Source organism: Macaca mulatta, chromosome 1, assembly GCF_049350105.2.
Source record: "Macaca mulatta isolate MMU2019108-1 chromosome 1, T2T-MMU8v2.0, whole genome shotgun sequence".
Lineage (NCBI taxonomy): Eukaryota > Metazoa > Chordata > Mammalia > Primates > Cercopithecidae > Macaca > Macaca mulatta.
This window is the reverse complement of record NC_133406.1, coordinates 214,967,631-214,981,467: the sequence shown is the minus strand read 5'-3', so window position 1 is coordinate 214,981,467 and position 13,837 is coordinate 214,967,631. Positions and strand designations below refer to the sequence as shown.

The window sequence follows — 13,837 nt, the reverse complement described above, 5'->3', positions numbered from 1 at the left end:
TGCACTGGCTGTGTGACTTCCGGAAAACGACTCCACCTCTGAGCCTGTTTTTTCATCCATAAGAATGTGGCACAGCAATGATCGTCTTTTTTTTTTTTTTTTTTTTTTTTTTTTTAAGCTGGAGTCTCGCTCTGTCGCCCAGGCTGGAGTACAGTGGTGTGATCTCAGCTCACTGCAACCTCTGCCTCTGCCTCCCCGGTTCAAGCGATTCTCCTGCCTCAGCCTCCTGAGTAGCTGGGATTACAGGCACAAGCCACCACGCCTGGCTAGTTTTTGTATTTTTAGTAGAAATGAGGTATCACCATGTTGGCCAGGTTGGTCTCGAACTCCTGGCCTCAAGTCATCCACCTGCCTTGGCCTCCCAAGGTGCTGGGATTGCAGGCGTGAGCCACCGTGCCCAGCCAATGACTGTCTCTTGAGAGGGGTGTAAGGACTTGGTACACAGCAAAGCCCATGATCAAGTTCCTGGGGCCTGCCATGGCTTGGGTAGGGGGGTAGGAGTGGGGTAGGGGGGGTTGAGTCCCCTGAGATTGTAGTGGAATGGAGCACCCGCCAGCAACCCCCCACCCTGCTCCAGGCCGGTGCTTTCCACAGACTTCACAGACCTGGAGGGGCTGAAGGACCCACCTACCTAGAACACAGGCAATCAGGATGACAGTGCTGGGAAGGCACAAAGAGGTCGTTTCACAGATAGAAAGATAGAGATTTAAAGTGGGAGGCAAGTGACCAAACCCACCTCCTCCCACCTTGGGCCAGAACAGTCAAGACAAACTCAGCGCTGCCCCAGAGGAGGCCGGGAAGCCCACCTAGCTCCTCAGTGAGGCAGCCTCGGGCCGCAGAGTTTCCTGTCTCAAGGATGATAAAAGTAACCAGTCTTCAACAACCACAGGTACTTGGCCAACTGGCTCTTGGTGTCAACCCCGTGAGGGAGGCATCAACCCTGTCGGTCTACAGATGAGACTGGGGCAGAGGCCAACTCGCCCAAGGCACTTGCTTACAATGGCAGAGACAGACCTGGTGACACAGGACTCTGATAACTGGGCATGTTGTCTCCATGAGTCGGGGACAGATCTCCCCTCTTGCATCTTGTAAACACAAGCCACCCGTAAGTCAGGAATCTTCACACACAAGCCCCAGGAAGCCACGGTCTCCCTCCTAGCTGGCCTCTGGGCCAATGCAGCCCCGCTTCTCTCCCTCTCCCTCCACCATGCCAGGCTCCGACTGGGTCAGGCCAGGTAGGCAGCAGAGCTGGCCCAGCCATATCTTGCTGGAGACTCTGAATCCCCTGGGACACTCTCAGGGCAACAGAAGTGCCAAGGGGCTTGGAGGCTGTTAGCGCAGAACCCAAACTGAAATCACTCTACCCTCCACCCACCACCTGTGCCAAGGTTGTGTTTTGTGTTGGCACAGCTGAGGGAATAAGAAAGAGGAAACCTGTCCCTTACCTAGTAAGAGGCCTCTCCCCTCCAGGAAAGGGAACATTTGGCTCACAGCTGAAGTGACTGAGGCACAGACAGGCCTCAGGTGCCTCCTGGCTCCCTGCCTCAGGGAGGCTCAAATGAGAGTGTGAGGGTCCTCATCCCTGTGCCTATTGCTATAGGCAGAGGGAGGGGCTCAGATTCATAAAGGCAAAGGCCAGCCAGGCTGAGAATGGGGGATGAGGCAGGCAGTACGGGTGCGCTGGGGCCAGCCTCCCTTTGGACATCCCATGGCTCACCGCCTTTGCCCCTGCGAGTGGTAGAACCACATTTGCTTAGGATTAGGCCCAAATACAGCCCTTCCAGAGCTGGCCCAGGAGCTGGAAGAGCAGGGTCACACTAGCTTTATACCTGCTGCGTCCCCACCCTGGCGCTGGCTGTAGTCAGATGGGGAGGCCGGGAAGAGCTCCATTCCTGGAGTGGGACAAGGCTCTGCACTGAACATGGAGCAGAGGTCAGGAGGGGGACCCGGTTTATAACACAGCTGGGGCAGGCAAAGTCCTGGCTGGGCCTGGGGAACGCTCAGTCCAGCCACCTGCAGTTCCTGTCCATGCCCCAGTTGGTGCCTGGCTGGGCAGTCAGTCCGAGGGGCCCTGGCATGCCTGACAGTCCTTCATGTCCTCCGAGTAGTCCTCGATCTGGATGGTCACGGTGTGGAAGTGGAACTTCCCTTGGAGGCGGCTGCTGGCTGTCTTCAGCACAGCCTGGGCGTCTGTATTCTGAGCTGGGGACCGAGAGGACACAGCAGGGGAAACCATTTACTCTGGCCCTTTGGAACCATCAGGAGCCTGAATCTCATACCCCATCCCCAGCAGAACAGGATGGGGGACCATGAACATGGAGAAGCCCCCACATTCTACTCCTCTGCCAGGTAGCCTCCCAGACCAGACCTGGCTCATGCCTGAAAGAGCTGGTAAAGCATTGGCCTTAAGGCCAGGAATCTGCCACCTACTGCCATATACTGGCTGTAAAAGCCTGGGCCAGTAACTTTACCACCCAACGCCAGCCTCAGTGTCTTCATGGATAAATGAGATTGTGATGATCAGATGGAATAATGCATATCACGTACTCAGCATGAGGCTGAGCTTGATGCATGGGCACTGTGAGCATCTGGGTCACCTGGACCCTGTGGAGATGGCACCAGGCCTTTGGCTGCCTGTCTCCCACCCCACCCTGAGTGTCCCGAGCACTCACCAATGGCAATGTGGACAGACAGAACAGGCTGGGCCACGGTCAGTGCCCAGATATGCAGGCTGTGCAGTGCTTCCACCCCCTCCACCGACAGCAGCAGATCCCGCACAGCTGTGAAGTCCACGCCCTTGGGGGTCCCTGAGGATGGCAAGCACAGGGGCTAAAGGAAACTGCCCCTCCCACGCCTGCCCATTGGTGCAGGGCTAGCTCCTAGTCCTCAGGCGTCATCCCCTCAAAGAAGACCTCCTTGGCCTGCAGGTCTGAGGCTGCTTTCACCTCCCAAGCTCTCCGCCCTATCACTCTGTTATATTTCCTCTCCACTCTTACCACTGAAATTATTTATGAATTTACTTATTGTCAGTCTCTCCCTCTAAAATGGACACTCTATGAGGGCAGGACAGTCTCTTTTGTTTACCACAGCATCCTTGGTGCCTAAAACAGCGCCTCTCGATAGTAGGTGCTCAATAAATATATTTTTTGGTTTGTTTTTAGACAGAGTCTTGCTGTGTCACTCAGGCTGGAGTGCTGTATCTCCATCTTGCCTCACTGCAACCTCCTTCTCCCAGGTTCAAGCAATTCTCCTGCCTCAGCTTCCTGAGTAGCTGAAACTACAGGCGCATGCTGCCATGCCCGGCTAATTTTTGTATTTTTAGTAGAAACAGGGTTTCACTGTGTTAACCAGGCTTGTCTCGAACTCCTGACCTCAGGTAATCTGCCTGCCTCGGCCTCCCAAAGTGCTGGGATTACAGGTGTGAGCCATCGCGCCTGGCCAATGAATATATTTTTGAATGGAAAGAAGGAAAGAACAGATCCTGAGAATCCTTGGACCCACCCAGGGCACAATCAACATCTTCATCATTATCGCTTTTATCTGGGTTAGCATATTCTTGGAGAAAAAGCTCTGACCTGCAGCCAAATACTGCTAAGCCCAGGCCAGCATCCTACTCCATTCCAGACTGACCCTGACCACGCAGAGGCCTATGACCCTGGCCCAAGACCCCAGGCCTAGAGCATAAGAAAGCCAAGGTGCAGGGCCAGGTGTGGTGGCTCACATCTGTAACCCCAGCACTTTGGGAGACCAAAGTGAGATGACTGCTTGAGCCCAAAAGTTTGAGACCAGCCAGGGAAACATGGTGAGACCCCCATCTCTACAAAACATTTAAAAGTTAGCCAGACATGGTGGCATGTGCCTGTGGTCCCAGCTACTTGGGAGGCTGAGGCAGGAGGATTACTTGAGCTGGGAGGTCGAGGCTGCAGTGAGCCATGGTGACGCCGCTGCACTCTAGCTTGGATGACAGAGCAAGATCCTGTTTCAAAAAAAAAAGGTAATTCAGGGCAGACCAGATCATTCTCCACCACTGACCGTTCTCCAGCCCCACAAAATACAGCCATGTCCCCCCCAGGGTATGCATTGTTTGGTCCCTGAGATGTGGGAAAGGCCTGAGCTGCAGTGGATTAAGTAACTTTGTCCAAGGCTGACCGTCCTTCTCTGAGCCTCAGTCTGCCCCTCTGTGCAATGGGAAGCATAATCCTCACTTCCTCTCCCTGACAGAAGGCAGCCAGAGCCTGGGAAATGTATAGGGGAGAGCTGGAGAGCTCCAGATGCTACAGATGTCCCCCAGAAGCCACCTGACTAGGCAGAGGAGGCACCCCTGGGGGTAGGGAGAAGGGAAGACCGGGGCTGGGGTACGGTTCCAGGAGCTGCCACACCTAAAAGCCCAGGCTCTACGTGAAGATCAGCCTGGGGGCCCCAGGAGGTTTTCCAGCCAATGCCGGGGCTCCAGATCCCGGCTCCCTGCCATGTGCTGGGATGCCGCAGACACACACATACCTTATCTGAGCGGATCTAGAGCTTGAAAGCCAAGAGCAAAAAGGGAGCCACAAAGCCCAGGTTACCTTCCATCAAAACCAGGATCACATCTCTCAGGATGGTCAAGGTTGTCCCCAGGACCAGGATGGAGAAGAAGAAGGTGCAGATGGGGTCTACATACTTGTATTCCGGCTGCAGGAAGAGAGGAAGACAGACCTCGGTTCACCATCTAACACCTCAGCTTCCCTTCTCCCCTCCCACCCAGCACTGTTGGGGAGAGGGGCTCTCTCTGCTGGGTGGGCATGAGCCTCACCCTGGCCCTGCCTCCCAATTTTCTGCTCTTTATTTCACATCTGCAAGAGCAGACAGGACAGACCACAGTTCAGGATAAGGCAGTCCCTTCCCACCCCTCCTTCTCAAGAAGCTGAGACATGGACAGAGCAAAAAGGCATCTTAGATACCATCTGATCTGCCATCCATCCCCATTTGACAGATGGGGAAACTGAGGCTCCATTAGAGCAAGCACCTCACCCAACATGACATGGCTAGCAAGGAGGAGAGCCAAGCTTCAGAGCAAATGCCTGCCTCTTTCCACTACAGCTCCCTGCCTCTATGTGATGGGCATTGCCCAGGGTTTGACAACACACAGTCGTAGGTTTGAATCTGCCTCTACACCTTACCAGCTGTGTGACACTGTGCAAGTCACTGAACCTTTCTGAGCTACAGAAAACACTACCACCTCTCCCTTCAGGTTGGTGTGAGGATCAGAAGTGCTGACACTTGGTAAGTATTGGATAAATGTTCCTTTCCTTTCCCCACCCTTTTCCCCAGAACTGGGAGGGAGTCCTGAAAAGGACCCCCTGAAGAGAGGATATTCAGGTGGTCTACACTCCCCTGACACCCCCACCACTCTGTGTCCCAGCTCTGACCTTGAAGTATAAAATATAGGCTGCCACTAGGACGCCCATGCTCTGCAGAAAGTCCCCGATCACATGGATGAAGGCAGCTCGGACGCTGGGGTTCTCCTCCTGCTGGTTGGTGGTGCCATGGCTATGTCCATGGCCAGACTGGTGAAGCGTCAACCCCATTCTGTGAAGTGGAGACAATGCCAAGGGCTCACTGAGGTCGCAGATGGAAGTCACCTATTAGGACTAGCCAATTCATAGGGCAAAAATCTCAAGCCCCCAAACCTTGTGATCTCTTTGGCCATGTGAGAAGTCCAACCCACGTGGCCTTGGTTCAGAGAGCCATGGGAGATAGGGCTCAGTGCCAATACCAGGCTGAGTCTGGGCACAACAATGCCACGATGCCACATCTTAGAGCAGGAGGGCATTATGGAGGTCACTGTAAGTTCACTCCATCATGTCACGGATGGGGAAACTGAGGCTTCTGAACAAAGGAGAGAAACAGCCCGAAAGAGACATCCATTGTCTCTGAGACCAATTTCAGATGTGGGTTCTGCCCCTAGGGACAGCTACTCCTGCAACAACTGGCCTCTTCCCGCCCCACTTGAGGTATGAAGCCACCAAGGTTAGTCCCTGACATGTATTAGGGAGTGGGTAGAGTGGATGAAGACTCAGATTTACAGTTCTCAGTGTTCCTGGCCTAGGCCTAAGGTAGGACCCAGGTGTTCCAGGTGCTAGAGCTCAGACCATTAGGGAAGTTCTGTCCCTGTGGCCGATGCTGGAAAGTGGCATGGTGTCCTTCTGCAAAGCAGACATAGGTGTGGGTGTGAGAGGCGGGAGGAGGAGGGGAGACGAGGGGAACCGGGGCCCCACTCACATGACGTTCACAGCCACAGCACAGCCCGATGTGATCAGCATGGTCCCCCCTTCGATCTCATAGTCCCCAGAGATCAGCCGCTCCACAGCCAGGTACACCAGTACCCCAGTCACGACCCAGATGGACAGTACAGAGACCAGGGCTCCCAAGATCTCTGAGGAAGAACCCAACCCCAACACCCACCTTGGCATGGGCCTGAGGCTAAGGAGGCTTCCCCCTTCCTTCAGGATCCTCCCCACCCACCCCCCACACAAAGTCAGGGCCTGGGTCCCACTGGGCTCTGCTGAAGCTATGGCCAGCATGGCTGCCCCTTACCCCACCCCTCATATATCTGGGAATGTCAGAGCTAGAAGGAACTAATAAGTCATTATCTGGGTCCACCTTTTTTGTTGTACATGTAAAGAAGCTGACTTATTAAAATGTATGCCTTTTGTTCAGCTAGTAAACTGAGGCTTCTGGGGAAGAGAGGCTGGGCCATCTCCCACAAAGAGGAAGGTGATGATGCAGCCCGGGGTGAATGGAAGAGAGGTTAAAGCCTATACCTTCCAGCAGCCTTTGCCAGCCTTCCCCTTCCCCCAGAGCTGATCCACAGAGTTATGTGCAGTGTTAATGCCATTGTCATTTGTTCTTGAAGCTTGGCTACTGCACTTCTTAGGAAGGTGAACGTTGCTTCCCCGCAGACTGAGAGCTCCTGGATGACTGGGACCAGGGCTTCCCCATCAGACTAGGATTTCCCAGAGGACAGAGGCCATGGTTGACATCCTCTTGCCCCATCCAGATCACCCTCCTGACCTCACTCAGGGGAGGAATGGGGGATCCACCCATTACAGCCACCTAAGAACCCTTGTTCTAACCCACCCTCTTTCTCAACCCCATCTCCAGCCGAGCCGCGACCCTCACCAGCTCTCTGCCAGCCGAAGTTCATGGTCTTGGTGGCTGGCCGGGAGGACATCCAGAGGGAGAAGAGGCTGATGAGCATGCTGGCAAAGTCAGTGAGCAGGTGCGCTGCGTCGGTCATGACAGCCAAGCTGTGTGCCAGGTACCCACCTGAAGGGTACAGGGTCTTTATCAGCTCCCCAGAGAGCTGGCTCCCAAGACTGTGTGCAGCAGGGAGACCACAGGCTCTGGAAGAAGACATTCTGGCCTCAAGATCTCTCCACCCATGAGCTGTACAACCGTGACGAGTGACCTACTCTCTCTGAGCCTCAACTTCCACTCTCTGTGAAATGGGCCACCAATATCTACTTAGAGGGTGAATGTGCACATCAAGTTCAAATAGGGACTGGAAAGCATGGTAGATACTCAGTAAATGCTCTTTCCTTCTAGGAATTCAGGCTTTCCCTTAGCTACTAGTTGTGCGTGATCTTTGGCAAGTTACTTAACCTGAACATGCCTCAGTTTCGTCATCTGTAAAACAAGAATAACGTCACCTATGTGATAACACAGGTTGTTGTTAAACCTGAATCAGATAATGTGTATATAAAGGCTTAGCGCAATGTGTGTTCGGTAAGTGGGGCTTTAAGTGTCAGTATTGCTGGGAATAGTCTATCCATGCGCTAACTTCATTTAATTAGCTCAAAAGTGCTTACCAACGACTTCTCCAATCATGAAAAACAGGCAGATGGCAGAGGCTACATAGAGCTGGCGCCGGGCCTGCCCCTTCTTGGGGTCACAGTGACTGTCGGGACCCTTCTGAGCATGGCAGTAATGGTTGCTCTGGGCAGCCAGCTCAATGGCCTGCAAGTCCAGGCCAGGTCGGGGCAGAGGGATCCAGCCAGCCCCGTCCTGCCACAGAGATCCCATGTATGACCTGACCAGAGAGAAAGAGAGGGAACGCTCAGCTCTAAGATGGGGTAAGGAGGGCCGACTCTAGTCCCATTTCTTTGTGAGGCCTTGTGTCCACTGGGAAAAATAGCTAAGGACTCTCCGAGTGTCCAGTGGAGCGAGGGGAAGGAACAGAACGCTGGCTTGAGGAGAAGAGCAGGCCCCCTTCAGCGCACTTGGGACACAGGGCCTCCCTAGGGCGGGGCTGCCTGGGGCAAAGTACTGGGCAGGGCAGGACTCCAGGCGGGAACCACCACTCCCCCGACCCCAGGCCCCCCGCAGGCAGGGGTCAAGATCTGTGCGGGGACCGAGGGAGAGACGGTCCTTGGGCCACAGCTCATTATCTTCTTTCCCTCACCTCACTCCCCCGCTCCTGCGTGGTACCAGCTCAAGCCGCCACCAAAACCAACCACTGCTAGGATGGCAAACGCGGAGGCGCGTCGGCTGCCGCCCAAATTCCCGCCTCTCCCCAGGCTCTCGCCTTACCGGACTGCGGGCCTGGCGTCCAACAGGTGCTGCTTCTCCGTGGCGTCCATGCAGGCCCGCGCCGGGTCCCGGCAGCCGCGCGGCCGCACAGCCGAGTGCGCTCTGGAAGTTGCTCGCGGGACTCCAGGTGGCTCTCACCCACCTGTCTGGAGGGCCCCGCGAGCTGCGCTCACTCCAGCCCGGCTCCTGCGGCCCCTGAGGTCCCCCTGCTCCAGCTGCTGTTGCAGCTCCGGCTCTGGCTCCGCGCGCCAAGCGCTCCAGTGTCTCGGGTCTGCCGCTGTGCCCCGCGGCCGCCGGCTTTATCCGGCCCTCGCCAACCCGTGTGAAGCGGCTCTCGGCGCGTCGTGTGCAAAAGCCCGCGGGGAAGAGGGGGCGGTGGCTGGCTGCAAAGGGCGCCCGGCTGTGGCCCCGCGAACCTGTGCCTGCGCCCGTGGGGCCTGCAGAGCCCACCTGCCGCCGTGAGAAACCTGCCAGCCTTAGCCCGGCGCGGCGCCCGGTGTTGCTGAGTGAGGACGGGGTGACAGCTGCGCCCCCTCTCCCGCGCGGGGTGGGCCGCGTCCCCACCGAAAAGTTCTCGTCTTTGGTTTGTAGAAATCCGCTTTGGTGGCCCCGACGGCAGGAATGTGGCTCCTTGCTTCGGAAGAGGGTCTCCAGAGGCTACTGGGGCCGCGCCTGCCCCCTCTGACTGGCGGCTGTCCTGGGCTTGATCATGTTCCGTCTCAGGCTGGAGACTCCCCTCGCCCCGTGAGGTCGGCTTGCGTTCCTGCCCTCCTGCTAGGAGGGTCCTGGGGTGGGCTGTGCGGGCCTCAGGCTGGGGCAGTGTCTCTCCCTGGGACCGGCTGGAACTGATGAACCCATCCTCGCCACTGAAGCAGCACCAGCTCCTCCTCTCCTGCACGCAGGAGAATCTGGAGTGGCCGGCTTTGTCTCCACCCGCACAGAGAACAGTGTCATCGGCAGTCACCATCCGGGCAGAGCCGACCACCGCCACTGCTGCCACCCCTTCCCCGCAGCGGCTCCTGGGAGCCCCAGGAAGCCCGACAAGCAAGCCTGGGAGATGCAGGCAGAAGGTGCCACCGTGTTGGTACCGCTGGGAGAAGCCCTGTCCTTCCTGGCCAGCTTGGTGCCCTACCCACTTGAAGCAGCCTCCTTCCCTGGCGGTTCTTGGGGATTGGGGAGCCTGTGGCCCCCACACTGGCCTCTGACAGGTGCCCTCTGTGTAGAAAGAAGCTGCTGGAGACCTCCCTGTCTGTTCGTCATCTCCGGCACCCTTGTCGCCAGGACCATAGGCTTGGTGGGTATGGTCTTTCACAGAGACAAGTCAGAGGCGCAAGCCTCTTGCCCACACCGCTGGGGACAGGAAGGCGCTCTTTCAGTCTCTCCTCTTGTAGGAGATAGGGTGCCAGGAGGGAGGTGCACCTGTTCTGCTCGGGTCTGCACTGAGTGCCTCTCTGCCTTCTCCGGACGCTGGTTTTCTTCTGGAAAGCCTCAGACACCCTGGTTTTCTTCAGGTTTACTCTGAGCACCTGCAGGCTCAGCATTACCTGGAGAAGGTGTTACAATGCAGGTTACAGGTCCCTGCATCAGACCAACCGAACCAGAATCTCTGGGTGTGGAGCCTCAATATTTCCAAGAATTCAGTAGGTCTGGGGCAGGGCCTGGGAATCTGTATTTTTAAAATTCTCATTTGGTGCTATTATGGCATTATTGTTCATTTTTATGTATAGTGTTTATTATTATTATTTTTTTTTTGAGACAGAGTTTCGTTTCTGTGGCCCAGGCTCGACTGCAATCTCAGCTCACTGCAATCTCTGCTTCCCCGGTTCGAGTGATTCTCCTGCCTCAGCTTCCTGAGTAGCTGGGATTACAGGTGCCCACCACCATGCCCAGCTAATTTTTGTATTTTTAGTACAGACAGGGTTTCACTATGTTGGCCAGGCTGGTCCTGAGGTTACGATTTTTTAAAAGGAAAACCTTTATCTAAAGTATTTAGGGATAAAATGTCTCTGGGATTTGCCTTAAAATATCCCAGCGGGGAGAGTACGGGTACTGGTAGAGAAGAAACAAATATGTCACCAGCTGTTGAAACTGAGTGATGAGTAAATGGGGGTACACAATAACTATTCCCTCTACTTTTCAGTATTTAAAAAATGTTGGCTGGGTGCAGCGGCTCATGCCTATCATCCCAGCACTTTGGGAGGCTGAGGCGGGTGGATCACCTGAGGTCAAGAGTTCGAGACAAGCCTGGTCAACATGGCAAAACCTCCTCTCTACTAAAAATAAAAAAATTAGCTGGGCATGGTGGCAGGCACCTGTAATCCCAGCTACTCAGAAGCCTGGGGCAGAAGAATCACTTGAACCCGGAAGGCAGAGGTTGCAGTGAGCTGAGATCATGCTGTTGCACTCCAGCCTGGGCAACCGAGAGTGAAACTCTGTCTAAAAAAAAAAAAAAAAAAAAGTTTCAGAATTAAAGACTTGGGGAAAAATAAACCTTTCCTGGCGATTCTGATGTAGCAGCCCATGGAACTGTATTCAAGATTCATTGGAAGAACCCCCTTGAAGCCAGCTTTCCTGTCCTGCAGCATGATTTTAAAGGAAGCATGTTGATCAAGAACCCTTCATACCATCTTAAGCATTCTAGTTTGCAAGTACAGGAAGAGCCCTTCCTATGGCAAAGGAAAGGTCCCCTTAGTTGCAATTAACAGGTAGCTTCCTGGAATTTAATCTTTAACTGATTACCCAAAGTCTCAACTGCTCTCTCTTCTTTTCCATAAGTGACAAGATATGGGACTGAAATGCTTATTGCTTACATGGTCAGTAGCCTGGAGAAGTCGCAGAACGTTCACACATTATAATACTGATTATTGTGATTTCAAGGTGATGAAAGCTTCTGTCTTTCTGGCCTCAAATTTCTCCTTCTGGACTCAAATCCCTTCAGTTTTCTATGGGAAGATACTTTAGGAGACCAAACCATAAAGAAAAACAAGTATGTGATTGTCAAAAAAAAAAAAAAAATTTGACTGCTCCTCTTTCTGCTACCCCAATCAGAAAGAGGGGCTGTGATGTGGTAGAGGGGCACATGGAGGGCTTCTGAGGGCTGGCAATGTTCTTTTTTTTTTTTCTTTTTTTTTTTTCTTTTTTTTTTTTTTTTAACCTGAGTTGTAGTAACACAGGGTTTCGTTTTACAATCGGTTATTAAACTCTACAACTAGTTTGGTGTACTTGTAAGGGTATATGTGTGTATTATGCTGTGTTTTGAAAACTAAAACAAAATGCTTCAGAACTTGAGAAAGGACTGGAAATGAGAGCAAAATCTGATTCCTTGAAATTCAAAGTTAGGAACCAAGTTAGCCTTAGAAAAACTCTCAGAAGTGAAAATGGGCAGAGGTTGTGAGGGTTTTTGAGCACTGTCCTAAAGCAAGTTCCACATAACTCTAGTTCCGGAGGATGTCATATGAATAAGTTGGGAAATTCAGTCCACACACACAAAATGAGAGACTTAGGGTCAGGCAGCATTCCAATCACCATGAACCTGATGGTCCTTGTCTAAAGTTAATTCGTTTTCTTTACGGTGGGACGACTCAGACCCCCTAACTTGCTACTGTGATCTGAATGTCTAAAAGGGAGAACAGGCTCTGCAATGCTCCTCAGAGTTATAAGTCCCTGGTATATCAGCCCCAGTGAATGCGCTGCCTCGGATTTGCTCAGCATTGCCTCTCTCCAGGCCCTTGGCTTCTTGCTCATGGAGATCCTGGATGCTACTGGGCCATGGTCATGAATTCATCCTCTACTGCCGGTGACTGACTTGGCCTTTCCTGGCATGAGTCTGGGCACCAGCCTGGCCCCCATTGTGTTCACTGAGGTGAAGACAGCAGCAGCTCCCCCACCCTTGTCCAACCCAACTGGACCATGAAGGCCCTGGCACCTCCCACCACTTCCAGACTCAACTGAAGTACCACCGAGTGTGGCAGGTGACCTTGCTCCCCCTGCAGCTGCGCCACCTGAAGTCAAGGTGGAATGAACAGTATGGGAGGCGGGAGACAGGAAGGAGCCAGCAGACACATTTCTTTCTTTTCTTCTCTCAGATGAAGGACTTTGAATCATGTTCTGTTCTTTATGGCCTGCTGGAAACATCTCACATGACTAAGCAGCCAGCCCAGTCTTTGGTGAAGCTGTGGCCAGCTCAGTCACGCAACGCCTTGTACTTGCTTCGCTCCTTGCCTGCCTCGCTTCCATTTTCCTTCCTTCTGTTGGCCTTGGGAGTGTACCTCATAGGGTCTCAGAAAACAATACCCCAAAATGAAGGCCTCCCTCGGAAGCAAACGTTTCTCTCTGACCTTCTCCTGCCCTCCTGTCTCTGGTTCCTTATTCTTCCCCAAGGCTAGCCGTAAAAACTACAATCCCTCTTCCCCAAAAACTTGCTGTAAAACCTAAAAATATTATTCTGATTTTCCCCTTTCTTTCTGTGTAAAACTGGCCATAGGAAATTATTTGACCTTTGTCTGATTGCAGGTCAGAAGACCCCCATCCAGAGAGAATCCTGCCCCATATGAGGAAGGAAGGAATGCTGCAGAGAGACCAAAAAGAATCTCGACAGACAGGCCTCGCTGGGTTCGCCACTCAGTCTATCAGCATTACTCTTTTATCCAATCGTATTTTTACATGGCCATCCATACTTTGTTGAACTGAAGCCTAAAAATGGACAGTTTCTCCTGTATCTTTGGGTCTTCATTCTGAAGGCTCCTGTATCTAATAAAACCACGGTCAAATAAATTTGTGTATTTGTGTGCCTTTTCTCCTATTAATCTGCCTCTTTTTAAAATTTATTTATTTTTATTTTTTGAGACGGAGTTTCACTCTTGTTGCCCAGGCTGGAGTGCAGTGGTGCAATCTTGGCTCACTGCAACCTCTGCCTCCTGAGTTCAAGCGATTCTCATGCCTCAGCCTCCCAAGTAGCTGGGATTACAGGCATGCGCCACCATGCCCAACTAATTTTGTATTTTTAATAGAGATGGGGCTTCACCATGTTGGTCAGGCTGGTCTGGAACTCCTGACCTCAGGTGATCCACCCCGCTCGGCCGCCCAAAGTGCTGGGATTACAGGCATGAGCCACTGCACCTGCCCAGCCTTATTCTGCCTCTTGTTGATGATTTTCAGTGAACCTTCAGTGGGCACGGGGAAGTCCCTATAACCTGCAACTAAAGCATTTAAAATTTGCCTCAGGCTCTGTTTTCTGGAGAACCAGAGCAACAACACGTTGAACCTG

At 53.3% G+C, this 13,837-nt stretch overlaps 1 protein-coding gene across 2 annotated transcripts; it reads right to left on the bottom strand.

Annotated features, from left to right (window-relative positions):
- Positions 1-261: 261 nt before the first annotated feature.
- On the bottom strand, positions 262-9,089 carry SLC30A2 (solute carrier family 30 member 2). Of its 2 annotated transcripts, XM_001108252.5 has the most exons (8): positions 8,572-9,089; positions 7,851-8,071; positions 7,162-7,308; positions 6,262-6,415; positions 5,409-5,568; positions 4,566-4,671; positions 2,673-2,807; positions 262-2,202 (listed from the first exon to the last, which is right to left on the bottom strand). In XM_001108252.5, the coding sequence occupies exons 1-8, from the start codon at positions 8,619-8,621 to the stop codon at positions 2,057-2,059; spliced, it is 1,119 nt and encodes a 372-aa protein (XP_001108252.1). In that variant the 5' UTR covers positions 8,622-9,089; the 3' UTR covers positions 262-2,056. The 2 variants fall into 2 exon arrangements, with proteins under 2 accessions (XP_001108252.1, XP_077824575.1); XM_077968449.1 differs by lacking the exon at positions 7,162-7,308.
- Between the last annotated feature and the right edge of the window lie 4,748 nt (positions 9,090-13,837).